This window comes from Pongo pygmaeus, chromosome 1, assembly GCF_028885625.2.
Source record: "Pongo pygmaeus isolate AG05252 chromosome 1, NHGRI_mPonPyg2-v2.0_pri, whole genome shotgun sequence".
Classification (NCBI taxonomy): Eukaryota; Metazoa; Chordata; class Mammalia; order Primates; family Hominidae; genus Pongo; species Pongo pygmaeus.
Window position 1 is genome coordinate 19,013,475 of NC_072373.2, and position 27,903 is coordinate 19,041,377.

At 48.1% G+C, this 27,903-nt stretch overlaps 1 protein-coding gene across 1 annotated transcript in view; it reads right to left on the minus strand.

Annotated features, from left to right (window-relative positions):
* Nucleotides 1-789: 789 nt before the first annotated feature.
* The window catches only part of GALNT2 (polypeptide N-acetylgalactosaminyltransferase 2), a 216,239-nt gene continuing 189,125 nt past the window's right edge, over nt 790-27,903 (minus strand). The window contains exons 11-16 of the mRNA XM_054468572.2: nt 27,229-27,355; nt 19,915-20,007; nt 19,575-19,658; nt 17,211-17,337; nt 8,102-8,221; nt 790-3,647 (exon numbers count right to left, since the gene is read on the minus strand). Coding sequence (XP_054324547.1) covers nt 3,492-3,647; nt 8,102-8,221; nt 17,211-17,337; nt 19,575-19,658; nt 19,915-20,007; nt 27,229-27,355 — 707 coding nt within the window. The 3' untranslated portion in view covers nt 790-3,491. The remainder of the gene's footprint in view (nt 3,648-8,101; nt 8,222-17,210; nt 17,338-19,574; nt 19,659-19,914; nt 20,008-27,228; nt 27,356-27,903) is intronic.

The following is a 27,903-nucleotide window of genomic DNA, read 5'->3' on the forward strand; positions in this document are numbered from 1 at the left end:
AGGTACTGAAGGTCAGGTGCAGTGGCTCACACCTGTAATCCCAGCACTTTGGGAGGCCAAAGCTGGTGGATCACTTGAGGTCAGGAGTTCAAGACCAGCCTGGCCAATATGGTGAAACCTCATCTCTACTATTCAAAACGTTAGCCAGGTATGGTGGTGAGCGCCTGTAATCCCAGCTACCTTGGAGGCTGAAGTGGGAGAATCGCTGGAATCACTGAGGCGGAGGTTGCAGTAAGCGAGATTGCACCACCACACTCCAGCCTAGGTGACAGAGCAAGACTCCGTCTCAAAAATAAATAAATAAATAAATAGGATCTGAAGAACCTCAGAGAGGCTTGGATGGAACTGAAGAGCCCCAGGTAACTGGTAAACAAGTCTATAAATCTTAACTACTTGAAAAACTGTAAAAATATTTGCCCCCTGGTTTGGAGCACAGGGTCTGGGTGCGAGTGCCAAGGGCTGGCTCCAGGCAGGTACACAGGAAGGACGTGACGTTGAGCAGGCTGGCAACTTCCCTCACCAGCTTCCCCTGTGGCTGTAAAATGCAAATGTATTTAAGGGCTTGGCTGGGTGCCTGGCACATCATAAACACTCCACAAATGATAATGATTATTATTACAAATAAGAATAACCAACCAAAGGGCATAGCAATAAAAGCACATCTGCAAAGGGTGATTAGAAACGGCCACTGAGCAGGAGCTACAGAAGGCTGACCCCAATCCCAGTCCCCACACCCACCCCACCCAGCCCTCACACACCAGGACAGACTCTGGCCAGCAAAGAGCGGTATCTAGAAAGTATCTTCTCTTTATTTAAGTTAAACAATTTTCAAGGATGGTTTCCATCTATAAAATGGACAAAGTACAAGCTCTGTACAGCAGTTCTTTTTAAAAATCAACTGGAAAAAAAAATTACCAAACTATATTTTGAATTTGCAAAACATACTCACAGATACCATCATCTGAGCTTTTATGAAGACATAAGAAAGGACCACCACAGAGAGGACAACTAACTTCGGCACGCTTTGCTCGAAGGGCTCTTAGGAAAGAATTCTGAGTTTTAAAAACAGGAGTGGGAGGGTGAGATAGTCCTGATGACTAAAAAATAACGCAACCACAGTAAGTCACTTTGGCACACTGTGTCATGTAAACATAGCTCACCGCAAAGGACCCCTCCCCAGCCCACCCCTGCTCTTGACGCCCAGACCATCCAAAGCCGCCCCCCAGCTCAGGGACAGGACGCTGCCCCCAGGGCATGGGCCGCACAAGGGTCTGGGTAGACACATCCGATGATACGAAGGCTGAGAGGGCCTAGGGGTGCGGGCGGGGTAAAGGTGTGGGGGCAAAAGATTCATCAAAAAACGTGATTTTAAAACAAGCCAGATTCATCAATTTTTTTTCCCTCCTTACAGTAGTAGCAGCTCGCAGGTGACAGGGTCTGACAAAAGAACCTGGGTGCTGGGGGCTAAGCACGCCCTGCTCTGGCCTGCATTCCACAGCCTCGCACAGGTACCTAAGGGGGTTTTCCTCAGGCTCCCCCCAAGCGCCCACCGTGAAAGACGGAAGCGTGCGGAGTTACTCCAGCGTGGGGCCACGCTGCCCACTCAGAACACATCTGGTTGCGCAGCAGGGGAGGCAGGAAGAGAAGACCTACAGAGCAGCCCTCCAGCCAGGCTTCCACCTCGGGGCCGCTGTCCTATAGTGCACACCCGTGGGGCCCCTGCCGGGGAGGAAGACACACAGTGGCCCCTTTCGTACAAGACACAGGGAGGAGCATGGCACTGGCACAACCTCCCAGGACGGCTCCTAACTCCAAGGCCGCCGCTGTCCCTCCGAGGAGCCTGCAGGTGTGCCTATCTGACGCTTTTCTCAGACTGCCAGCCATGCCAGCCTCTCTGAGACTGAGCATCTGTGTGTGTGGCGCTGGAGAAGGCGGCCGGGAGTGGAGGAGGAAGCAGGGCACCGACCACAGAGTGGCAGGGGTGACGAGGAACATTCCTGAGCACCCAGGCAGACGCCAGGCACCTCTCCCCGTTATGACTTTCAGTTCATAACCATCTGTGGTTTAACAGGACCCCAAGGCTCCTGTCTCCTGCCCTGAATCCTCAGCGTAAATGAGTAGGCATTGTTTGGTTCTGACCCTCCCTAATTCTTTCCCCAAAGCCCCCTGAAGCAGTCACCTTGGCCAGGTTGGGTGTGGGAGGGGGCTGCGGGCGGGGCAGGACTCGCTGCCTGGCTGGAGCTCCCCAGGCCAGCAGGTGTGCAGGACTGTGAGCCAGGCCTGTGCCCAGGCTGACAGGCTCACCCCTGACACTGCTGGCCATTAATTCTGAAGACCTAGCGTGCAGGCCTCAGATCACAATGAGGCCAATGCTAGCGTGTGACAGCTGCCTGGCCAATGCTAGCGTGTGACAGCTGCCTGGCATCATTGGTCTGCCCTGTCGCCAGGGTGCAGCGGTATCGCTGGCTCACACTGAGAGCTATGGGGTATGTCTTATATTCCTTAGAGAAAAGAAATTTAATGTAAAAAGACCCAAAGTGATATCTGTCAAAATAAGTAACCCCTCCAGGTTCACAGATACGCACAACACGCAAAGTGGATTCTGACACACAGTAGTGACTCTCAGGTTGACTGACGCCCAACAGGGATGCCGGGGCCGAGGCCGGTGGTCTGGAGGAAGCCCCCCAGCTGGCCACAGCAGTAGCACCAACTGGCTGATCGGGCTCCAGGGGACAAAGGCCACCTCCTCCCTCCGTGAGAAACTGGCCCCACCGGGCTCTGGCCCCTTCTCCCGGAAGCTGCGAACGGCTTTGTGGGGAATTTACAAGATGATGATGACCTACAGAAACCATAGGGAACTGACCGTACATTCTTTCTCTATAGAGCTTTATATTTAGTGTCCCACCATAGAAAACTTCATCCTCAATATAGCAAGTACATCAGGTGGAGGGGAGTCTGGTCCAGGAAGACACCCGGGAACGGAGGAGCAGAGAGAGGGACTATCGACGTAAACCTGCCACGTGACATGACTCGGCTTTGTGGAAACCATACGTGATTTCGATGGGATCGAAAATGGAGATTTCAAGAGTTCTCCTCGCTCCCCTGGGGCACGCGTGCCCCCTCCTCCCGCCCTGTCCTCAGCTCGCACGTGTCCGTTCAGTTGCTTCTACCACTCCCCGGTCGGTTGTCACTGGGTGTCACTCAGTTGCAGAGCCGGCCGAAGTGAAAGCTGGAAGGAAGAGGGGCGCTCCGGCCTGGGGAAGGGGGCCCGGCTGGGCTGCACCGAGAGGAGGGGGAGGGCAGTTCTCGCTTCTTGCCGCTGCTGTGTCTGCACAGTCGTCCGTGCCTTGCCGAAGTTCGACTTTCAGACCATGATGGAATACTGAGGTATATTAGTTTCGCAGAAAGTTTAAGAAACATAATCAATAATGTGATCACCAGACTCCACCCGATGGTGCAGGAGACAGGACGGCAGGGCCTCCCGGACCCTCCTACTGCTGCAGGTTGAGCGAGAACTTCCACTGCTGCGAAAGGGCTGGCCCACACACCTCCACGCTCAGGCCCCCGCTCTTGGCCGTGCGACTGTCCAGGCACAGGTTGCTGCCCACGTGCCTCAGCTTGGAGTTGCCCTCGATCTGTTCCCATTTCTGCAAGACACAGTAGAATGCCTTAGAGTGTGAGCACAAGCAAAGGAATACAAACAGATCCGTGTGAATTCAGGACCTTGTGGCTGCATTAAAAACTCACAGATAGACACATTCTTCCCAGCTTCTCATCTGAATGGCCGGGGAGCTTGCAGCAGCCCCACAGGAAACCAGCCACAGGTGCTGCTGGGGACCCAAGAAGGAAACGTATTCTCTGCCTTGGATCAAAACTCAGAACCTCTCCTGCCCCAAACTTTCTGTGGGTGTCCCCTCCTCTGAGCCCCAGAGCTCTGGGCACCCACCCCTTCGTCATTAACACAGGATTTGATGTAGGGGAATTTGCATGCCTTCGTACGAAAGCTTGATCCAGTGATGGTTCACCCCAAGAAGGGATCCACACAACGCAAGGCCAGCTCCTCCCCTGGCTGTTGGAAAGCAGCCCTGCCTGGAGGCCTTGGTCTGGGCACCTCCATGCTCCCACTTAGGGCTTTCTGCTCGGGGGAGCCAGAGGAACCGTGTCAGGCCAAATGTCAGGAAGAGAGAGATGCTTGTGTGAACAGAACATAGCATTGAAAAGCCTATTTCTATGTGGTCTGTTCTCTACTGGTGTGCAAGCTCCTTGGTGGATATGAGAAACTTGTCTCTGCTACCCTTGAGCCCCCTGGTGCTCTGCATGGCAGGGACCAATGTTTGCTGAGTTCTGAACATGCTGCTTGTAAAGTACAGGGTACGATGCCTCTTTACTAACACTCAAGTCAAGCGAACAACCAAACTCAACCCACACACCTGTTACCCACCAACCAAACCAGAAATCAAAGCGCACAACCCAGCCTGAAGGAAATCTGAGGAGCCCTGTTTAGCAAGTAACATAAATACCCCTTTCAGCCTGAGTGCAGGCGGCTCACGCCAGTAATCCTAGCACTTTGGGAGGCCAAGGCAGGAAGATTGCTTGAGGCCAGGAGTTCAAGACCAGCCTGGGCAACATAGCAAGAACCCATCTTTACAAACATTTTTAAAAAAATTAGCAGGGCATGGTGGTGCATGCCTGTTGTCCTAGCTCCTTGCAGGCTGAGGTGGGAGGATCACTTGGGCACAGGAGTTTGAGGCTGCAGTGAGCTATGGTCATACCCACCCCTGCATTCCAGTCTCAAGCAACAGAGTGAGATCCTGTCTCTTAAAAAAAAAAAAAAAGAAAGAAAGAAAAATCCCCATTTAAAAATCTCTATTGTTCTTAAAAAACAAAAAGTAACATTTTTTTTCCCCAAAGCTCGTTTCAAATAATGAAGTCTGTGGTTCTAATTATTTTTTTATACTGTGTGCACTAAAGCTCCTTCACCTAAGTATTTTTTGCAAATCCTTTTGACATTGCAGAATTAAATTTTCTCACTCCTGCCTTCCTTTCCCCTTTGACTCTGCGAATATGCACATCATATGAAAACATGGACGTGCCTGGAAACCAAATATTCCAACTGGCAAAGCCAGTTCAGCTCCAAGATAAAATTTGCTAAGGAGCTTCCTCTCGAGGGGCCAATGAGTGAGGCAGGGAGGAGTCGGTGCAGGCAGAGGAGCCCAGTGCTGGGGACCTGACCTGCGCGAAACACCACAAGGATGTTGTCACTTGTACCCTGCCTTCCTTATTTCCGTCCACCTGCTTACCTGGAGTTCTTGCCAGCAGGGAAAGCCAATGCAATCAGAGGAGCCAGGGGAGGCTTTCGCTAAGTACCCATCATTGCCTCTTTCATTTCCAGCTCCCTCATTGCTGTCAATCACCCCTCATGCTGTTTTTCCCCATTGTCATGTAAAGTGTGTATGTATTGAGGCTGCCCTGTTATTCTGAGCAGCCAGGAATCTTCTCAACAAAGAATTCGGAATGAACGGAATCTGATTCTGGCCACTGGAGGGACTGCCTGTCATGTGTCAAAGCATCAGCTAAATCAAGAACCTTAGAAAAACAACAACAGAACCCCAGCTCTGTCTCGCACAGGTGGCCTTGTTGGCTCTGATGTGTCTGTCTGATGGGATTGTGGTTGGGGGTGGGCAGCGCAGATTTTCAAGGCAGTCAGACTCTACTGAAACAGCCCCCACGTCCTCTATAATAGCCTGAGTCTTGGGGTTTAAAACCTAACAGGTCCCCATTTATACATGCCATGCATCCAGAAGGTCCTAAGGCGTGTCAGTTATGGTTCCCCAAAACTGGGACTGAAGCAGAAACACCTGTCAATTCTTGAAATTAAGCAATATTGAAGTAATATTTGTTTTTAAAAAAGGTGTCAACTAAAGTCATCACTTTATCAATCCATTACATCCAAAGACATCTCTGCTCCATTACATCCCAGGGGAATGTGTTTGAGACTCACCCAGTACTTGGCTCAGCAGATGCCAGCCTTGCCCTTGAGGAGCTTCCTCTCGAGGGGCCAATGAGTGAGGCACTTTCTAGGTGGTTTGGGTCCAAGCGGTGCTAGCCTTCTCTTGTTTAACACGCACTCCCTTACACATTTTGGTATCAAGTCATCAACACAGATGGACATTTAGAGATGCGGATTGTGAGGAGAACCCTAGAGAGGGGCTCCCACTGCCAGGACAGGCTGGGACTCTGCAGAGCAGGGAAGGAAGAGCACCCAGAGCTGGCGCAGGGGTTTGGAGACAGACAGGTGAAAGAGGGCCCTCTGCAAGTGTCTCCCTGACAACTGGGGTCAGAACAGGGGACTCGGTCCTGGCCTTGGTCTTCCCAGATGACTCCAGGGTGGAGGCAATGACTTTCTGAGACTTTTCTGTTGTGAAATCAGGGTTAGACTAGAAGCTGGCTTAGGCTCTTGGCTCCAGTAGGTTCTGTGCCTCATTTTCCCTACATCCCATCTATCTCTAAGGACCAACTGTAAGAACAGGGGCAGGCACTCCAAGTATGGGCATGCTAAGAGGACCTTTTGTGCTGGCATTTCTATTCCTGACACTAACTGTTATCCCATGCCTTGAGAAAGGGTGTGCCCACAAGCTGCCACAAGGGAATATGTCAGAGAGAACCAGCTTACAAGGCAGGTAGAAAATCTATTCTGAAATGTTTAAAGAAACTGTATGTGTGTATGTGTATGTGTGTGTGTGTGTGTGTGTGTATGTATATATATGTGGCGTGTATATATATGTATATATATGTAGCATGTATATATACGTATATATCTGTGGTGTCTATATATGTATACATGTGGTGTTTATATATTTATATATACATGGCATTTATATATGTATATCTATGTGGCATGTATATATGTGGCATGTATACATGTATATATCTGTGTTGTATGTATATATGTATATATATGTGGCATGTATATATATGTGGTGTGCATATATGTGTATATATATGTGGTGTTTACAGGTGTATATATGTGGCATGTATATATGTGGTGTTTGTATATATATGTGGCATATATATATGTTGCGTTTATATAAATGTGGCATGTATATATATGTATATATGTGGCGTGTATATATGTATATATATGTGGCATTATATATACGTATATATCTGTGGTGTGTGTATATGTATATATATGTGGTGTTTGTATACATGTATATACATGTGGTGTGTATATATATATATGTGGAGTTTATATGTGTATATATTGGTGTTTATATATGTATATATATGTGGCATGTATATATATGTATATATGTGGTGTTTATAGATGTATAAACGTGGCATGTATATACGTATACATATGTGGCGTGTACATATGTATATATATGCGGTGTTTATATATGTATATATGTGGCATGTATACGTATACATATGCGGTGTTTATATATGTATATGTTGCAGGTATATGTATATGTGGTGTGTAAATATGGTGTGTATATATATGTATATATATGTGGTGTGTATATATGTATACATATGGTGTGTATATATGCATATATATGTGGTGTGTATATATGCATACATATGGCGTGTATATATGTGGTGTGTATATATGTATATATGTGGTGTATATATATGTATATATGTGGCGTGTATATATGTATATATGTGTAGCATGTATATATATGTATTTATGTGGTGTGTATATGTATATATATATGCACACACATATACACACATATAGACACACACACACTTGTATTATGTATCGAGTACCATCCATGTGAACATTAATCATTTAGAATTTTTGTAAATTTAAATAGAAAAAAGTATTTGATGAATAAACAAAAGTAGATAATTTCTCTTTAAAATTTTCAGCGGCATAGGGAAGAGAATGAGAATATAATCAGAAATAAGCAACATTATGTTTGTGGCTTAAGTCTAATAGGGCAGCTAGACATTATTCATAGTGATGCAAAACAACACATAAGTACATGCAGAGATGGACGCTTTGAGAGGCAGCGCAGAGCAAGAGGGTGCAGGCCGTGGCTACCCTGGTCTGGGTTAATCACGGGCACCCATGGGTGCCTGCAAGCTATACCTGTCTGCTGTCATTTTCTCGGCAGCCCTGCAGCTTTATAAGAGAGCCCGGTGCCCGGTCCACCACAGTAAGGCACAAATCCATGTGCTTCACCGACTTCTCCTTCGTCAAGGCCCATTCCTGGAACACAAAACCACAAGTCAGAGGCATGCTATGCACAGGGCTGTGAAAGGAAAGAAGGGGCATCGATGAGGGCTCCAAAAGGAAATGGGTCACGGTGCAGAGCTTAAATTCAGAACCCCTGAGCCAACTGAGAATGAAAGAATTACTTTTTGCCTAAGGGCAAATTTATAACACTAGAGATGTGGGAGAACCTCACAATTGAGCAGTAAGTTGGCTGAGGGATGTGCAGAAGTGCTTTGAGGACCTTAGTAACTAAAATAAAACTATTAACTATTTTAGCCCCAAATACAAGTTAGACTGCCTTGTTCATTTTTCTATAATTCAATGTGAGCTGTAAAAACTGTGGCACAAGCTTGGTTATACACCAGGTAGACAGTTGGCAACTGGTCCACCCAGGCTATTTTGGAATGACTCTGCCCTCATGCAGGTATGGCCTGCAAACAGCATTGATGAATGTGAACTGTAGTAAATAACACATTGCATATGTAAGCAAAATATATCGTGTATAGACTCCTAAGTGAACGCCAATTGATCTATGGATGCTCATGAAGCCCTCTGAAAACTGGAGAAATAGATCTATGAATTTCTTTGAATACATTACAGCTGAATTTAATTGGGTGCTATGTGCCAAGCATTATTTTAAGCCCTTTATACAACAGCTCCATGAGGGCTATTATTATTCTCATTTTATAGATGAGAAAACTGAGCTAGAGAGTGTTTAAATAACATGCCCATGATGTTAACAAACAGAAACACACACATATATGTACAAACACACAGAAGTTAAAGGCTGTGACAGGGTGAGAGGACAACCATTTTGGATACTAAACAAGACATGGTCCCAGGCGGCAGAGGAGGCCAGAGCCTTTTCCGGGCAGGGCCACAGCAGGGACTGGAAGGTGAGGCTTCTGACCATCACTCTCCATTCATCCCACTCAAAGGGATGAACACCCCTAAATATCCAGAGGCAGCAAGGCCCTTTCCAGTTTAAAACCCCACAGGGACTCACTATCCACTTCCAACCCCTTCCTCTCTAAGCCCCAGCATGCTGCAGTGGCCCTTCCCTCCCTCTGTCTGTCTTTCTATCGGTCTGTCCCATGGCCACCTGCTGCACAACTGCATGACACAGGCGCTGACACAGAGCCAGGCTCCCTTTCTAGTGGGAAACATGAAAGACACACACATAAATGTATTCTGCAACTTCAGGCACTATTATGTGCTATGAAGACACTGCTCTTTCCTTTGTTCTTGGAAACAGAGGTAAGGAAAGGAACAAATAGTGTTTAAAGAAGCCTCATTGTCTAGTACCTATATCATGTTGGAACAAATAGTCCGTCACTAGAAAAACATTAAAAGGTGAAGATTCAGCCCGGTGTGGTGGCTCAGGCCTATCTATAATCCCAGCACTTTGGGGGCCAAGGCGGGAGAACTGCTTAAGGCCAGGAGTTTGAGATCAGCCTAGGCAACATAGCGAGACCTTGTTTGTACTAAAAATAAAAAATAAGTTGACCGGGTGTGGCAGTGCGTGCCTGTGGTCCCAGCTACTTGGGAGGCTGAGGTGGAAGGATCGCTTCAACCTGGGAGGCCGAGGCTGCAGTGAACTGTGATTGTGCCACTGCATTCTAGCCTGGGTGACAGACCGAGACCCTGTCTCAAAACAAAACAAAACAAAACAAAACAAAACCCTAAAGATTCCAGCATTCAGACCTTATACAACCACTGGCGGGATGCACCATCTCCAGCTCTCAGCATCAGCAGAGGGGATGCAGAGGCACGGACACCCGTCTAGGAATCAGTGAAGACACCTTCACCTGTCTGAAGACTTCCTCCTCCCCTAACAGCGAGGGAGGCTTGGGCAAGCCTGCTCACTTCCCGGGTCTTCCATTTTCTCACCTTTTAATTAGTGTTCCTCACATTCTACTATGTGAGGAATCCTAGGAAAAACGGATTCTAGGTCAAATGAATTTGGGAAACAGACTTCGTGCTGTGTTTATCTCTCGGAAATTCAGTCTATTAAAGGCTCTGAAGAGCCCTAGAGTAGAAGCACCTGCTTGGCCTGTGCACTGTAGCATTCCAAACACGGCACGGAGGCAGCCCTGACCCACCCACCCCTGCCGGCCACGTTCTCTGGGGAAGGCCACCCGACCCTGAGTCAAATCCCAACATTCTATGATGCTGTCATTCAACATGGGTGAGTTCCAGCCAGCTCTTCCAAGCACCCACAGGCACTCCACGTCACCCATACTCTAGGACAGTGTGACACCATAAAAATAATTATTTGGTCTCTGCCCCTGCTTTCTGGCACAATCACAAGGCTCCTAAAACCCTTGTCATTTCCTGAGCCACAGGGGTTTCAGGAGCATCTTTCATTCTAGTGTTTGGTCTTTGACCCCGGTTCCCAACAGACAGCTCCTAATCCCTTGGAATTTATTGGGTGATGGGAGTGTCTTTTGTTCTAATGAAGCAACTCTAATGGGCTCCTGGATGGGGCTGGTCACCAGAAAGACCAGGTTATGCTGAGAAGCTTGAAACTGTCAGTCCCCTGCCACCCCATCCTCCGGGAAGGGGAGAGGAGCTGGAGATCATGCCCATGTGATGAGGCCTCCGTCAAAGTCCTTGCACTCTGGGATGTGGCTGCCGGACACGTGGAGGCGCTGGGAGAGCAGCACACCTGGAGAGGGCATGGAAGTTCCCACACCCCACCTCCACACCGCGTGCTATGCATCTCTCCCGTCCAGCTGCTCCTGGGTTTCAGTCTTTCCTAATAAACAGGTAAACCACGAAGTAAACCGTTTTCCTGAGTTCTATGAACTGTTCTTGCAGATGAATGAATTCAAGGCGAGGTCGCGGAAGCCCTGATTTACAGTCAGACAGCAGCTGATAACTTGGACTTGTGACTGGCATCTGGAGTAGGAGCATCTTGTGGGAGGAAGCCCGTAACCCATGGGGTCTGTGCTAACTCTGGGTAGGCAGTGTCAGAACTGAATTGACAGGCAGGACACTCAGTGTCTGCAGAGAATTGGAGAACTGGAGAATTGCTTGGTGTGGGGGGAAAAGCCCACATGGCTGGTGTCAGAGGTGAGAAGTTTTGTGAGAGTATAAAGGAGGAAAAGCAGCTTGTTTTTTTCCTATTCACTGGGTCACAGAGTATGGAAGGTGTGGAGTGTAGAGAGGAAGCTGTGTGTGTTTCCCATAGGCAGATGGCGCTCAGGATGGAGAGGGCCACAGGGGCCGGGGACACCACCAGGATGTGTGAAACTGTGGCACACAGAAACGCCCACTCACAGTGAAGAGGAGAGTCCTGAGTAAGGGGGACAACGCTGGTATGGAGAAGGGTTCCAGACTGTCCTTGGCAGCAGGTGTTGGCGGATGCTGGATGGTCTGCACCCAGTTAAAGATCATGTCTGAATGTTTTTACAACCTCCTTGCTATTGTGTGCTTAATTACCGTAAAGCAGACTTTACACAGGATTCCAGAAAAACTAATTCAGCTGGGCAAACAACAGAGCTAGTTGCCGTTTTGTTCTTCTGTTGCATTTCAATTATCTGAATTTGTAAAATAAAGTTGATAAATATTTAAGAAATGCTTTTTTGAGCTGCCATTCTTAAAAGGCAAGGCCATTAATTTTCTCATTTCCTGTGTGTCTGCCAAGGCTCAGCCGGAAACCAGATAACAAACCTCACTCTTCCAAAGCACCAGGCCCTATTTTCAGTTGGGAAATATTACTTACCCTCTCGTTTCTCATCCGTGTCACACGCTATGCAAAAAAGCATCACTCTCTGTCGGTTCAGAGAGGACTCACTCACAGTGGGTTTGTGAGCTGGAACATCTGAGCCAGCTGTACTGTCTAATGTGCTAGCTACAGGGCACATGGGGCCATTTACACTTAAATTCACCAGAATGAAATGAAATTAAACTTGTAATTCACACTAGTCATATTTCATGTGCCCAGTTGCCACAATGTGGCTGATATAGTGAATGGCAGATCTAGAGCATCCCCGTCATAGCACATGGTTCTACTGGAAAGTACTGATTAGATAGCAGCCCACTGGCCCCAGACTGGCCCAGGCAGTAAGGTGCTCCCAAGCTGAGGGTGTAACATGCATCATGTCATCCTGCTGTCTCACATCACATTGTATCTGCTGATGTGTTCATCTTTCCACTAGAAAACCCTTGCTCCTCAACTCCTATTTTTTAAAAATTTTTATTTATTTTTTTGAGACAGAATCTCACACTGTCACCCGGGCTGGAGTGTAGTGGTGCGATCTTGGCTCACTGCAGTCTCCACCTCCTGGGTTCAAGCGATTCTTCTGCCTCAGCTCCCCGAGTAGCTGGGATTACAGGTGCCCACTACTATGCCCAGCTAATCTTTTGTATTTTTAGTAGAGACGGGGTTTCACCATGTTGGCCAGGCTGGTCTCGAACTCCAGACCTCGTGATTCACCCACCTCGGCCTCCCAAAGTGCTGGGATTACAGGCGTGAGCCACCGTGCCCAGTCCTAATTTATTTTATATTATTTTAGAAACACGGTCTCACTCTGTTGTCGCTCTGTATACTCTGGGCTGGAGCGTAGTGGTGCAATCACAGCTCACTACAGCCTCGACCTCTTGGGCTTTAGCAATCCTCCTGTCTCAGCCTCCTGAGTAGCTTGGACTACAGGCACAGGCCATCACACCTGGTTTATTTTTATTTTTTGTAAAGATGGAGCTTCCCTATGTTGTCCAGCCTGGTCTTGAACTCCTGGCCTCAAGCAATCCTCCTGCCTTGGCCTCCTAAAGTGCTGAAATTACAGGTGTGTACCACTGCACCAGGCCAAATCCTCATTTAGAATCACTTGGTAGCTCTTAAAGATCTGGTGGTGCCCTCTGACCCCAGATAAATGAGATCAGGCTTTCTGGGCACAGCGCCTGGCATTTGTAAAAGTTCTCTGGGCAGGCTGGTTGTGGTGGCTCACGCCTGTAACCCCAGCACTTTGGGAGGCCGAGGCATGTGGATCACTTGAGATCAGGAGTTTAAGACCAGCCTGGCCAACATAGTGGAATCCCGTCTCTACTAAACATACAAAAATTAGCCGGGTGTGGTAGCACGTGCCTGTAATCCCTGCTACTTAAGAGGCTGAGGCAGGAGAATGGCTTGAACCTGGGAGGCAGAGGTGGCAGTGAGCCGAGATTGCACCACTGCACTCCAGCCTGGGCAACACAGCCAAACTCCGTCTCAAAAAAAAAAAAAAAAATTCTCTGAGCAATCCCAGGATGTGGCCATTGGAGGGGACAGAGAGTGAGCAGGGAGTCAGCACTTACTGCTGGAAAGGAAGGAAAAGCCCGCATGTGAGAACAGTAATGGCTGCACAACAGCAAGAAGGAAAAGCAAAAGCAGAGTGGGAGACGCGCCCTGCAGACCCGATCTTGTTCATTTGTTGGCACAGCCCTTCACTGACCCCTGAAGTTGGTGCAGAGGCGAGGAACGGGCGCTCTGTGTCAAAGGTCTGTGCTGTGGCTGCCCTCAGCACTGTGCCCTCTGCTCAGTGCCCCCACTGTGCAGAGAGGATGCCTGGAGACTGTCTACTGGGCAGGACCAGGGGGCGAGGGCCACAGCCCTGAAGACGGGACACAGGCTGTCCTCCTGAGGGCAGGTGAGGAGGGTCACAGGCAACAGCTGCACAGACAAAGTCTTTGGTTCCCATAGACCTGCCACCTCCACAGGGCCTGGACTCTGTGTCGTGTTACTAGCTGTGCAATGCTGGTGGGGGGCGAGCCAGTCACAGAGCCTGACGCACGGGTGATGAAGCTGGGGCCGGAGACTCTGATGACGAACTCTCTCAGCCGGGGTCTGGGCACACGCTTCTGTTTGACGTGCTGTAGCGTAAGGTGTGTCGCTTTCCAGCAGAGGCCCTGACACAGAAAGGAGTGACCTCTCCAACCTTCCGTGATTCATCAGGACACTGCAGAGTGACAGTGGGAACTCCAGAGATTAAACATGGAGGTGAGGCTGGCCAGGGATCACAAGAGGCCCAACACCCAGACAGTACAGAACCTGGGTGGGCACCTCATCCGTTTTGTCATCCACAGACCAGAGGTAAGCTTCACCCAGCCCCACACGAATTATCCACATGTCTGCATTTGGTGAAATCTGCATTAATGCTGTGTGATCGACCAAGCCTTGCAGCACCGTCTGTCCGGTTTAGATGAAACCCAGCTTGCTGAGAATGAGAACCATCATTTCCCCCTTCCTCATGGAGCTCCGCTTTTCTGAGGGCATTTCGGTGGATTTTCACTATGGTTCTAGATGGAAACACATAAAACATCTTTCCCCAAGCTCACTGCTTTCCAGATCTCAAGAATGAAGCCCAAACCATGGAAATAAACACGCTGTGATCAGTGTAGAAGGAACATAGCCTGCGAGACGCCTCCTCCAGTCACACCTGGACCACAACGGGACCCACAGCAGCACCGCACGGCGCCCTCCATCGCCTCTGAGTGAGTCCCCTGGGCCCCCCACTTCCCAGTAGTGACTGATAACACAGTTAACAGCAGGGTCTTGGATGGAAGAGCTACAAGGACACAGAAGCATGGACACGGTGGGGATGGCACCTTCCCCTCCGCCTCTGCCCACCCCACCAATACCAGCTGGTTCCCCCTCCTTTCACCCACTTCGTCTTCCACTCTCTTTGTTCTTCCCTCCCTCTGTATGGGCTCCTCCCTCCAGGTGACTCCTGACATTGGTGGGGCCTGTGACGAGTACCCAGGCGGGCTGACCTGCTACAGTGTGAAATACCTACAACTGGTCCATCAGGCTATAGCCAAAGGCTGGCTTGTGTGTGCACCCACACCTGAAGCCTGCTCCCTGGGGAGTGTCCTCACAGCCCAGAGGCTACACACAGACACTAGGGCCTGGGAGCCTGGGAATGGCACGCAGTCCTGCCACGCGGCAGAGGGAAGTCCAGCGATTAAAATGGAGGTGGGGCAGCCGGAATAACAGGAGGCGCAGCCACCTGGACAGCACAGAGGTGAGCAGGTGCCTCCCCTGTTTCACAACCCACAGTGGCTCCTCCGCTAAATTGTGAGTTCTTGAAGTCAAGGGATTGCTTTGTTTGCCTTCTAATCCCTTTCTCTAGCAAAATAGTACCGCCAAGTAGAAAACCCTCCAACAATATTTATCAAAAGGACAGAGATCAATGATATGAAGTCATGCACATGAAACAGAGCAAAACAAGCTCTGCATCTGAGTAATAGAGAAAAAGAAGAAAGAAGCAGCACATGAGTCTAGGCGCATGTGCACAAGGAAGAGAGGGGGACTGAGCCCGGGAATCAGGAGAAGAGAGCTGTTGTGTGAGAACACGATGAGCATATGTGCTATTGTGTGTGTGTGTCACACACATGCACAGGCACTGGAAGCACACTCATACCTGTCGGCAAACCTGACCCATTGGCTCTTACCCAAATGTAGCATCACATTTAGCTATTCTGAACCATCGAGACTGATGACACTGATACACAGAATCCAGGATCAACTCTACCAAAACCACACGACAAAATGAGGCTCTCTCTTATTTTCTAACTCATCAAAGCCAAGTATCTTCTATTTAAGGGCTGGGGATTTAGGGGAACCAGAGCCAGGCCCTGGCTACCTGCCCCATGCCCATGCTGGATGGTGACTGGCCCAGTCAAGCCCCAGGCAGGCAGGTTCCTCTCTCTCTTCTAATTTAGGATGTCCAGGCCATTGCAAGTAACAGCTAAAACCACATCACCAAGTGAAGAAAGGAGTCAAGGTATTTGTGGATTGCAGTCTGCCTGGACACTCACTTGGGAGGAGCACCCAGCTTTACACAAAAGCACATGCCCCCTTTCAAAAATACTCCCAGTTAAAGAAAGTTAAGAAATCAATACATTCAGGATACACACACGGAGTTAACCTGCCTTTTTCAAAACTGCAGGCTCTCCCGGTGCCAGGCAAGTTTCCAGGAAGGGGGTAAGAGCACACAGGATTACCCTTTCGTGCATGAAGCTCACATTTCACCCAATTCCTATTATTATCTCACGGGAAAACTGTTTTTAGAATCCGAAGTCTCAGCTGGGCCCATCAAGTCTTCATTTTGTCTCTCCTTTGCAATGACGGGAGAAGAGAAGGTAGTGGGTTTTTTTGTTTGTTTGTTTGTTTTTTGAGACAGAGCTTTGCTCTTGTAGCCTGGGCTGGAATGCAATGGTGTGATCTTAGCTCACAGCAACCTCCGCCTCCCGGGTTCAGGCAGTTCTCCTGCCTCAGCCTCTCGAGTAGCTGGGATTACAGGTGCCCGCCACCACGCTTGGCTAATATTTTTGTATTTTTAGCAGAGATGGGTTTCACCATGTCGGCCAGGCTGGTCTTGAACTCCTGACCTTAGGTGATCCACCCACCACAGCCTCCCAAAGTGTTGGGATTACAGGCGTGAGCCACGGCGCCTGGTGGTTGTGCATTTTTATGCCTCTAGGAAAAGGTGTGTATGTGTGCAATGGAAGCAATTAATACTGAGTATCTTCTATCTTAAGCTATTATCTAACAGGCAGGGGCTATAACTAGCAGCCGCCTTAGCGCCCAGAGTTAACAATCTGTTGTATAGGGACACCAGGCAGGAGGTGTAGACATCATCTTCTGGGGCCAGACGCAGAAGCAGAATGGGTGCTTTGGGGTTGAGTGCACATGGCCGAGAGGACAGAGCTGGCAGGAAGACCAGGGCCCTGCAACCAGCAACGGTGACCAGTGCACCCTTGCCGCTGCAGCAGAGCCTGGTCCGAAGCTGATGACAGAGCTGATGCACCAAAGTGTGTGACATCCTATTTGGCCCTGGCGCTGGCTGCCAAAGAGGCTGTGGCCAGCAGGAGCCAGGTGCTTCCTCACAGACATCACTCATCCCAAGAGAAAGGTGGCAGCTGGGACTTCTAACCTCAGGATCCCCCAACTCCTGCTCTCTCTGGGCCTGCAGGTGACCTGGCTTCCCCATGCACATACCTGGTTTCCCCCAGCATTGTGACATTCATAAACTCCAACCACACCATCAGCAAAGTGTCCCAAAGTGTCGAGGCAGTTAGTTCCCTGCTGCAAAGCCCCAAAAGCTATATCCTGATGGTCTGGAACCCTGAAAAACAACATGAGAATCACCTGCTTAATTGCACATGACCACCAGCTCCCATCCACCAGCCCCTTTGCTCAGCGGCTTCATGACAGGTGACAGGAACGAGAGAAAGACCCAGTGACTAGGCATCGTGCCTCTTCCTACCACAGGTAGTGTGTGTCAGGGACATGGCATTTCTCCCAGGCTCTGGACTTCCAACACTTTAAGACTGTATGTTGGAGAAGTATTCTTTATATTCTATATCAGGTCGTTTTTTTTTTTGGAAGGGAAGGAAAAGCTCCTGATACTCTTCAATGTTAGTCTTATTGGAAGTCATTTAGAAAATCAATGTGGTCAGATCCTGTTGCCTTGAACTTTCCAATACACTTTGGATCTGACCTTTATCCAGTAAAGACGGGAAAGGTGAGTAGACTTGTCAGGTGGCCTAATGCGAACAAAGCCACAGCCACGGGGAAGAACAACGTGCTTCAGAACCAGATCCGAACCTCAGCCCACCTCTGCCAGGTGCTGGCTTTCAGGCAAGACTCACTTTCTCTGAAGCTCGATTTGTCCTTTGGTAGGCTACAGGCTACCCAGATCTGCTGCAAGTGTTACATAAAACATTTCATGTAAAGCACGCAGCCCGGTGCCTGGCTTGTAGGAAGCACTCAGTAAACGGCAGTGATATTGCAGACACAAAACACGAGGCCGATGTCTCCCTCACCCCCTACAGGCAGGGGAAGCAGATTTGCCAGCCGGGATGGTGCTCAGTGCCTCAGATGTGGTCTTCAGTGGGTGCAGGGCCCAGTGTCACTACAAACCATAGGTGACCTCTGTGAGAAACGGCAGTCAACTGTGACTGAAAAAGCAAAGTGAGTGGCATGGTTGGGTTAAAATCCACTGAACTGAAGCCCCTCTTTGGCTGACGGAGAGTTGATGAGCAGCCGCCTTAGTGCCCACAGTTAACAATCTGTTGTATAGGGACACCAAGGCAGGAGGTGTAGACATCATATTCTGGGGCCAGATGCAGACGCAGAATGGGTGCTTTGGGGTTGAGTGCACATGGCCAAGCAGACAGAGCTGGCAGGAAGAAGACCAGGGCCCTGCAACCAGCAACTGTGACCAGTGCACCCTTGCCACTGCTGGTGACCATCTGGTGCTCTTAATCCCCAGCAAAAGCTGTCCTGCATGGCAGGGATCCAAGGGAGAAGGACGCTGTGTTCTCTCCTGTTCTCCTCCTAGGGGGCATGGGCCACCTGGCGCCTGGCATGTTACTTGAAAAGCAGAGGAAATGGTTCCAAAGAGCCAAGTGAGCGAACAGGAGCAACAGAGAGAGGCCGCATTACCTAACTGTCCAACAAATCTCCGTGACAAGGGCTCTGAAGGAGCTGTTAGCGGAAAGATAATGGTGGCAAGTCTTGCGTTCGCAGGCACTGTGCTGGAGATATGTGAGCCGCTGTAAAATGCTCTGGGAATATTTAGAATAAGGAATGTGCCGCATTAAGGCACGACCTGCCTGACAGTCCCTTTAAGAAGATGAAGTGAAGATGGCTCCTCCACCCCAGCGGATCTATAGGTCTTCTCATGAGGTTATCAGCAGGTCCCTCCAGATGGGGAGCTCGTATTCACTTAAAACAAGAGGCCGGGTGTGGAAATAATGCTCAGAAAGGTGTTTCTGCCATGAATCCTCCGGAGGGACGTGGGGCAGCAGCATTATTACTCCTGTTTCACATGTGATTAACCCAGCTGGGAGGAGGGAGGCACGTGGTCAGGTCCCCGTGCTCCGAGCCTCGTGGGAGCCATTATCTGCTGGCCCACAGGAGCAGCAAGGGTGAGCGCAGCAGATCAGAGGCGTGCGAAGGCGCCTGGCAGGGGGGAGCGAGGGCTGGCCGCAGACAGTGCATGCTTGCGGAGGCTGGGGACTGCTCCCGGTCACTCGAAGAGCCTGTCAGACACCAGTCCTCCAGGTCACCCAGCCCATCACCTTGCCAATGGAGAACAAGCCAAAAGGTGAGGCCCGGGGACTGCCTCTGGGACTCTGAAGCATGGGAGGGCAGCTCTGCAGGAGAGAGAGAGCAGCAGGCCAACTTGGGAGCAGATTCTCAGGTCCACACCATGGAGTGAGACCACAGGCTCTCACTGGGGCCCAGGTGCCCAGTCTCATGCCTGCAGCCCCACCTCCATTTCCCCTCTGCTGCTTCTCTGACCTTACTGGCTTCTAAGCCCTTAAAAAGTGCAACCCCAGATGCCTGGGGACTTACCTTAACTCTGGATAGACATTTTCAAGGTACCATTTGAAAGGCTTGCAGCTGAGTTTCTTCCTAAGCTCCAATCTGCTCTGAATGCTGCAGAAGAGGGAAATAAGATTCCTTTATAAATTTTAAGAATAGATGGGCTTTCTACATCAAACTTGAAAATCTGCTGAGGAGAACAGGGTTGGGGCAGGTGGTGTGGTATGGACTGCCCACGCTCCTGTGCCCACAACCCCTTCCAGCCTTGGCACCTGGGTAGCTGAACTCAACGCTGGTGGCAGCCCCTTACCTCCCACCCCCACACCCCAAGAATCCCCAGTAATTGTGAGAAGGCAGAACTGTCACTTACTTTCCATAAGGAACGTTTCTAGCGGAAGGCACTGCTGCATAATAGAAATTTTTGTATTCATCCATCCAGACCTCTGCTGCCCGACGGGTGTTTCTAGAAAGAAAATAAATCTTGAGGTGTGATTTGCTTTCTCTCTGTCTGCATCACTCCATTTGCACCTGTCTGCTGGAGTGTGACTGAGGCGGCTCCCTCTGGATGTGCAGCAGCTCCAGCTGGGATCACGGCACACAGCAGAGGGCGGGCTGTCCCCACCAGCACCTCAAGCAGGATCTGTGGGGACCCAGCCTCAGCGGGTGCCTACTGAACCATCGGAATGGCTTTCTTGTCACACAGATGGTCAAAGGGCAAAAGGCAAAGTTGAAATTACAGCACAAGCCGGTATTTTAAAGGAGGGACTGGGGTCTGTATCATAAAGAAGGACAAAAGAAAGTTACTCTTTAAAAACTCTTGCATCACGCGTCCACAGAGGGCTGGGGCCGCAGAGCACAGCAAGGAGATTCCAGGCCCCCATGGCCTTCTCCGTCACGGCTACGACGCTACCAGACAGCTCTGCGGAAAAGTTCAGACTACATAAGATAAGAGTTCCTGGGAAAATCACTTTCTTTTCTGCAGGGCTGAGCTGAAAGACTGCCACGTTTGCACTAGCTTTTTTTTTTTTTTTGATGGAGTCTCGCTCTGCCGCCAGGCTGGAGTGCAGTGGCCAGATCTCGGCTCACTGAAACCTCCGCCTCCCAGGTTCAAGCGATTCTCCTGCCTCAGCTTCCTGAGTAGCTGGGACTACAGGCACGTACCACCACAACCAGCTAAACTGTGTATTTTTAGTAGAGACGGGGTTTCACCATGTTGGCCAGGATGGTCTCGATCTCTTGACCTTGTGATCCACCCGCCTCAGCTTCCCAAAGTGCTGGGATTACAGGCGTGAGCCACCGCGCCCAGCCGGCTTTTCTAGAAGGAAAGAAAACCATGTGCTTAAATCTCATAGAGAGAACCATGATTTGCCATAAATAAAGGCCCTGGGACAAGCTACTCTTGAATGTCTGACGTGCATTAAAGGCTATTACCTGCATAGGTATCAGCAGCGTATCCTGCCAAGAATTATCTTAAAGCATCCATGAAGTAGCAAGCACACAGCTAACCCCTTTGCTCCCATATTCTGGTCTCGGCTACAAGGTGGACTCTCACTTCAGGCTATAGCTAGCCCTCCTTAAGAACCCCATAGAGAAGGCACTGTGTTCTTCCAAAATAAATACAGTAAGGAGGCAATGCTCACCTTTTAAAATAATTCCTTAAAATGGCGAACCTTTCAACTGATCTGAGATACCATTATTCAAATAATTTCTGTACGGGGCCTATATCTTTCATATAAGGTGATATATATACTTTTTCATTTTAGTAAGTAGAATATGGACTATTATCTATAATGCCATTCAAAACAGATAAGAAAATATGAATGCACCTATTCTCTGACCCAGCAGCTCTGCTTCTAGAAATTTATCTCAAGGCAGCAATCAACTAGGAATGAAATATACATGTGAAAATATGCTCACTTCTGCTTTGTTTATAATACCAAAAAAAAAAGAGAGAAACTGTATGACTAAATATGAGGAAGGAATCAAATGAAATATTCTGTGACCACTAAAAACATGAGCATCTTACATGTTGACAGAAATGATGTCCTGGACTTGTGGGAAAATAAAATAGTTTGCAGAATTGCATATAGTGGATATGTGTGTAGAGGCAGAAGGAGAGCCAGGGAGCAAACAAGAGAGAGAGACTGAAATAGATACTGACAGACGAATTCATCAAATTATGAGAGCGTTATGGCACAACTGGTTTGGTGATGAGACTGATGAATTTTTACTTTCTCTCTATTAAAAAATATACAGATACAACAATGAGTACTTAAAGTGCTGGGGGATGCTGGATCATACATATCATTTCTCAGAAGAGCCACTAAATATTGTTAGTGGGGTTTTGGGGTTTTGCTAAGTGACCTATGCCTTAACCTATGCCTAGTCAGTTTTTAACCAGTTATTAACTTAAATACTTGTAACATCTGGCACCTGAATTTCCCCAACAGGGACATGAAAGGATTTGATTCCAGAATGTCCTAGGTTCCTTTCAGCCTTAATGGTTTAAAGGTTTTATCAACTCCAGTCATACTGTTTTCAAATCACTCAAGTTCTGAAGTGATTAAGTCACTTAAAAATTCCTAAACGCAAAGCAACTCTTTTCTGTCTTCGTAATAGAAAAGGATAACCAGGCAGCCCCAAGGAATGATCTCCATGTGCTACTCAGTGCTAGCTCCTTTTATTCATTTGTTTATTGGTTCACTCAGGTATTTATTTGGTATCTACACCAAACAGTCTCAGTGCTGCAGATACAGTGGCACCGAGGGAGACTCACTTTTGTCCTGGCCCTCCTTGTTTTTGCAGGTATTTGCAAGTATTTAGGTAGCGAAATACTTATACATTAAATGTCATCTATTACAAGTTGGGCATCCCTAATCCAAAATGCCCTAACATCAAAAACTTTTTGAGCACCAACATGAGATAGTGACGAAACCGCCTTTGCAAAAAATTTAACAATGACAAAATTGACAGTTTAAGGCATCTGACCTGACTGACTCCATCTAACTTCTAACGTCTAAACTGCCCTTGTTCACTCCTGGGCACAGGCAGAACTAACTTTGGGAGAAACTTAGTTTATAGTTAAACTTTAAAACAAAGATGGTAACAACCCTTTCCCCAAACAAACCCTCTTTTCATCTGGGTACGAGACTGCCTTTGTTGGACTAACAAATCAGCCACAGATTTGCAACTTCCTCAACTACTCCTGCAGATAACATCACCATTGCAGAACTTAAGATTGGCCTTTTGTAATGTCTTTTCAGGCTTCTGCACTTCTGATGACTCCATCCAGATCTCCAGCTTGTCCTGTGGACCCATCCATCCAGAAGCAGACTCGGCACACACAAGGACCATTTTCCACACCCCTATGATTGCACCCCATCCAATCAGCAGCACCCACTCCCTAGTCCCCAGCTCCCTCCAGATTATCCTTGAAAAACCCTAGCCTCTGAATTTTGGGGGAGATTGACTTAAGTAATAAAATTCCAGTCTCCCACTTAGCCAGCTCTGTGTGAATTAAACTCTTTCTCTATTGCAATTCCCATCTTGGTAAGTCAGCTCCATCTGGGCAGCAGGCAAGATGAATCCAGTGGGCGGTCACAGTGACGCCTTTGCTTTCTGATGGTTTAATGTACACAAACTTTGTTTCATGCACAAAATTATGAAAAGTATTGTATTAAATTAACTTCAGGCTATGTGTATAAGGTCTATATAAAACAAACAAATTTTGTACTTTGACTTAGGTCCCAGCCCCAAAATATCTCATTAGGTAGTAAATATAAATATTCCATATCCTGAAAAAATTAAAAACCCAAAATATTTATTGTCTCAAGCATTTTGGATAAAAGATATTCAACCTGTATAGGAGATTAAGAGAACTTACAGCTGGAAAGAGACCTCAGAAATACAGTGATATAATTCCACTTCTTTATCTTTCAGATGAGTCAACTGAGGTAAAGGGCAGCCTGGCTGAAGGTCAACAGCAGGGCTTTTTAATCAGATCCATGCTGCCCCAAAATAATGAAACCCCGGATCAGCTTCTTTTCCAAATCTCGAGAATACAGGCTCCTGGGCCGTGAAATACAATTTGAAAACGTTTCTCTTCTAACAAAGAGTGCAATGTCTTGAGCACTTTAACATACTGTTTTCTGAAATCTCACTGTTTGCTGGTAGGTATCAATGGCTTTGGTGTGGGGCGTCTGATATGTCTATATAAAGAATCCCATGCTGCCCCAGGAAAAAGCACATATATCCAAGTTTTTGTTTGATTTTGTAAGTTTATTGTACAAGATCATATTTTTGTTTTAATAAAGAACAAAAATGAAGTTTCAACATTTGTGAAGAAACATACTTTTTGAGAGAAGATCATTTGGTCAGAAGCATTATTTGTTATTTTGGCTTCTGTTAAAGTTTTCTCAGAAATCAGATTCCCTATGCTAAAAATCTGACTTCTGTATAACAGGTGTATTGTATAATCTGTACTTTTAAGAAGTTTAAAAATGGCCAGGCACGGTGGCTCACGTCTGTAATCCCAGCATTTTGGGAGGCTGAGGCAGGCGGATCACTTGAGGTCAGGAGTTCAAGATCAGTTTGGCCAACATGGAGAAACCCTGTCTCTACTAAAAATACAAAATTAGCTGGGTGTGGTGGTGCATGCCTGTAATCCCTGCTACTCAGGAGGCTGAGGCAGGGGAATTGCTTGAATCCGGGAGGCGGAGGTTGTGGTGAGCTGAGATTGCACCATTGCATTCCAGTGTGGGCAACAAGATCGAAACTCCGTCTCACAAATTGAAAAAAAAAAGTTTAAAAATGGCTGGACGCGGTGGCTCATGCCTATAATCCCACACTTTGGGAGACCGAGGTGGGCAGATCACCTGCGCTCAGGAGTTTTGAGACCAGCCTGGCCAACATGGTGAAACCCTGTCTCTACTAAAAATACAAAAATTAGCCGGGCATGGTGGCACATGCCTGTAATCCCAGCTACCTGGGAGGCTGAGACAGGAGAATCTCCTGAACCCAGAAAGTGGAGGTTGCAGTGAGCCGATATCGCATCTTTGCACTCCAGCCTGGGCAACAGAGCAAGACTCTGTCTCAAGAAAAAAACTAGACAAAAGATAAGCTAGCAATCCCCACACCCACACCCACCCCAAGGCTTTCCCTATTTCAGTAGGGGCAGCACGCCAGCACAGTTGTGTAACAAAGCTCCTGGGCATCACCCTAAATTAATTCCCTGCTCTACCTCCCTTCTCTCTGCCACCCTATTAGCAAACAACTGCCTGCCTCACCATGGAGCTGGGTCTCACCCCATCTCCACTGCTACACACCTGCTCCAGGTACAGCCAGGTGCTGCTTAATGACAGGGATACAATCTGAAAAATGCATCCTTAGGTGATGTCGTCGTTGTGCGAACATCAGAGAGTGTATTTACACAAACCTAGATGGTGTATCCTTAATATATACCTAGGCTACATGGTACAGCCTATTGCTTCTAGGCTACAAACGTGTAGAGCACGTGACTGTCCTGAACACTGGAGGAAACTGTAACACAATGGTAAGTATTTGTGTATCTAAACATAGAAAAGGTAGAGTAAACACATGGTATTATAATCTTATGGGACTACTGTCACCAACCGAAACACTGTTACAGGTGCATGACTGTATCACATCTCTGGCCTGGACTACTGCAACAGTGCTCACAGGACCCCTGCTTCTGGCTCCAAGAGTGGAGGGGACACTCGTACCATTGTTTCACCATAGTGTCACCTCCTGGCCACCCTCTGCCCAGCAACCACACGGACCTTTCCAAAGCATAAAACAGACATTGGGCACTGCTGAAAAGCCCCAGTGGTTTCCTCCAGAATCAAATAACATCCAACGTTTCCCATGACCTGCAAAGGTGCATGGCCTGGGCCTGTCTAGCTCTTCTGCCCCTGTGCACTGTCCCCTTATTCTCTAGGTTCCAGCTACCCTTGGCTTCCATTTGGCTGATATGCCAAATGCACCTCAGCAGCCTGGATCTGCTCCTTCTGCAGGGAGTCTGATTCCTCGGGGTCCCAGAGAGACCTCCTCTCACCTTTCAAGTCTGAACTCACATAACACCTCCTCCAAGGTTCTCTTGACCATGAAAACCTCTCCGACTGCTTGTCCTAATCATGCCTGACCACATGATTGCATTTTATCTTCTTCACAGCATTGATTACTATTTGAAAATACCTTACTTAGCTGTATGTTCCGCTGTCTACACTCAAGAGAAGGCAATCTCCCTGAGATCTGGCTTGTACACTGTTCTATCTTTAGCACGTAAGAGAATTCCGTAGAAGAACACTTGGCTTGATAGAACGGCTATTTGCTATTTTACTTTCAGAAAGCCCTTCAGTTGGCATCTTTATGTTTACTAAAATATATCTACTATCCATCAAGAATCGTGACTCTGTATCATGATGTCTTGTGGTATACACAATTACGACAGCTTGACTTTAATATTTGCTATGGTTTGAATGTTTGTCCCCTCCAAAACTCATGTTAAACTTTAATTGCCATTGTAACAGTATTAAGAGGTGAGGCTTTTTTTTTTTTTTTTTTTTTTTTTTTTGAGACAGAGTCTCGCTCTGTCGCCCAGGTTGGAATGCAGAGGCACGATCTCGGCCCACTGCAAATTCCGCCTCCCGAGTTCAAGTGATTTTCCTGCCTCAGCCTCCCGAGTAGCTGGGATTACAGGTGCCCGCCACTACACCCGGTTAATTTTTGTATTTTTAGTAGAGATGGGGTTTCCATGTTGGCCAGGCTGGTCTCGAACTCCTGACCTCAGGTGATCTGCCCATCTCAGCCTCCTGCAATGCTGGGATTACAGACATGAGCCACCATGCCCAGCCGAGGTGAGGTCTTTAAGAGGTGACCTTTAAGAAGTGACTATGCCATGAGGGCTCCACTCTCATGGGTGGGATTGATGCTATTATAAAAGGGAGAATTTGGCCCCCACTTGCTCTTTCCTGCCTTCTCTTTACCCTCCCGCCATGTGATGACACATCAAGAAGACCCTCGCCAGACACCAGCACCTTGATCTTGGACTTCTCAGCCTCCAGAACTATGAGTAGATAAATTTCTGTTCATTTTAAATTACCCAGTCTGTGGTATTTGGTTAGAGACGCATAAAATGGACTAAGACAATGTTGCTTTTAATTGCACCATGAATGGTTATAAAATGAACTTTCTTCTTTAAAAAATTTTTCCATAACATTTTGGGAGGTGGTGTACAGTTCTAAGAGCCTTCACACTCATGAAGATTTGTCCAACTACCACCACAACCAGGAGACAGAACAGCTCCATCCCTCCTCCAAACATCCCTGGTGCTGCCCCTCTGCAGTCACACTCCCCGCTTCCCTGCCATCCCAGCTCCTGGCCACCACTGGTCTGGCCCCATCCCTAGAGCTGTGTTTTTATGAGGCTGTGACATGAGTGGAATCGTGTATGTAACTGCTTCTCTCACTCAGCATCATGCCCTGGAAAGGCGCCCAGGTTGTATCCTGCATCCGTGGAATGTGCCTTTCAATTGCTAAGTGGTATTCCATTGTATAAATGCACCACACCCACTGAAGGACATCTGTCCTCAAACAGCCCAAGGTCAAGTCCTGCTTTCAGGGTGGTCAGCAATGTTTTGGACCCCGCTCAGCCTTTCACTACTTACCGGGCAAAGACAGTGCCACTGCCACCCGGGAACGTGTAGGGGTGCTGCTTCCGGAACACGTGTCCCACACGGCTGCACGGGATGATCTCCAGGCTGCCACCACACTGCCACACGCGGAACGAGATCTCTGAGATGATGAACAAGACACGGGTGACTGACAGAGCCTGGGACGCGGCTCTGCAACAGCAGACACACCAAGCAGGTACAGAGGCCCCCGACCATCCCATCATGGGGCTCCCATGCCCTCCGCTGCTGAAGGAGATCTGATAAGGACCTTCCTCTTTCCAGAACCTGATCCAGAACTCTCTAAAGGAGAGACATTTGACACACTTGGCTCTCTGGACCACAATACAATCAAGAATGTTCATGGGGAAATATTTTTCAGATGTGGAGTAGACACCTTGAGACAAGAATGCTTCTTGGTCTATTATAAATATAAAGGCCTCCTGGCATAAGATCATGTATACCCCAGTAGCATCACAACTACTGAGTGACAAAACACTTGTGCTGAATTCTTCACTAGCTGGCTCACGATCATTTGCACTTGCTTAGTATCAACACCGTGGGAAAAGGCAACACTGAAGGTATATAAATATGTACAATTAAGCTTTATTGTTAGATATTCTAGACAACCATATATGCCATCTTTCTCTAAAACTTATTTTTAACAGACTG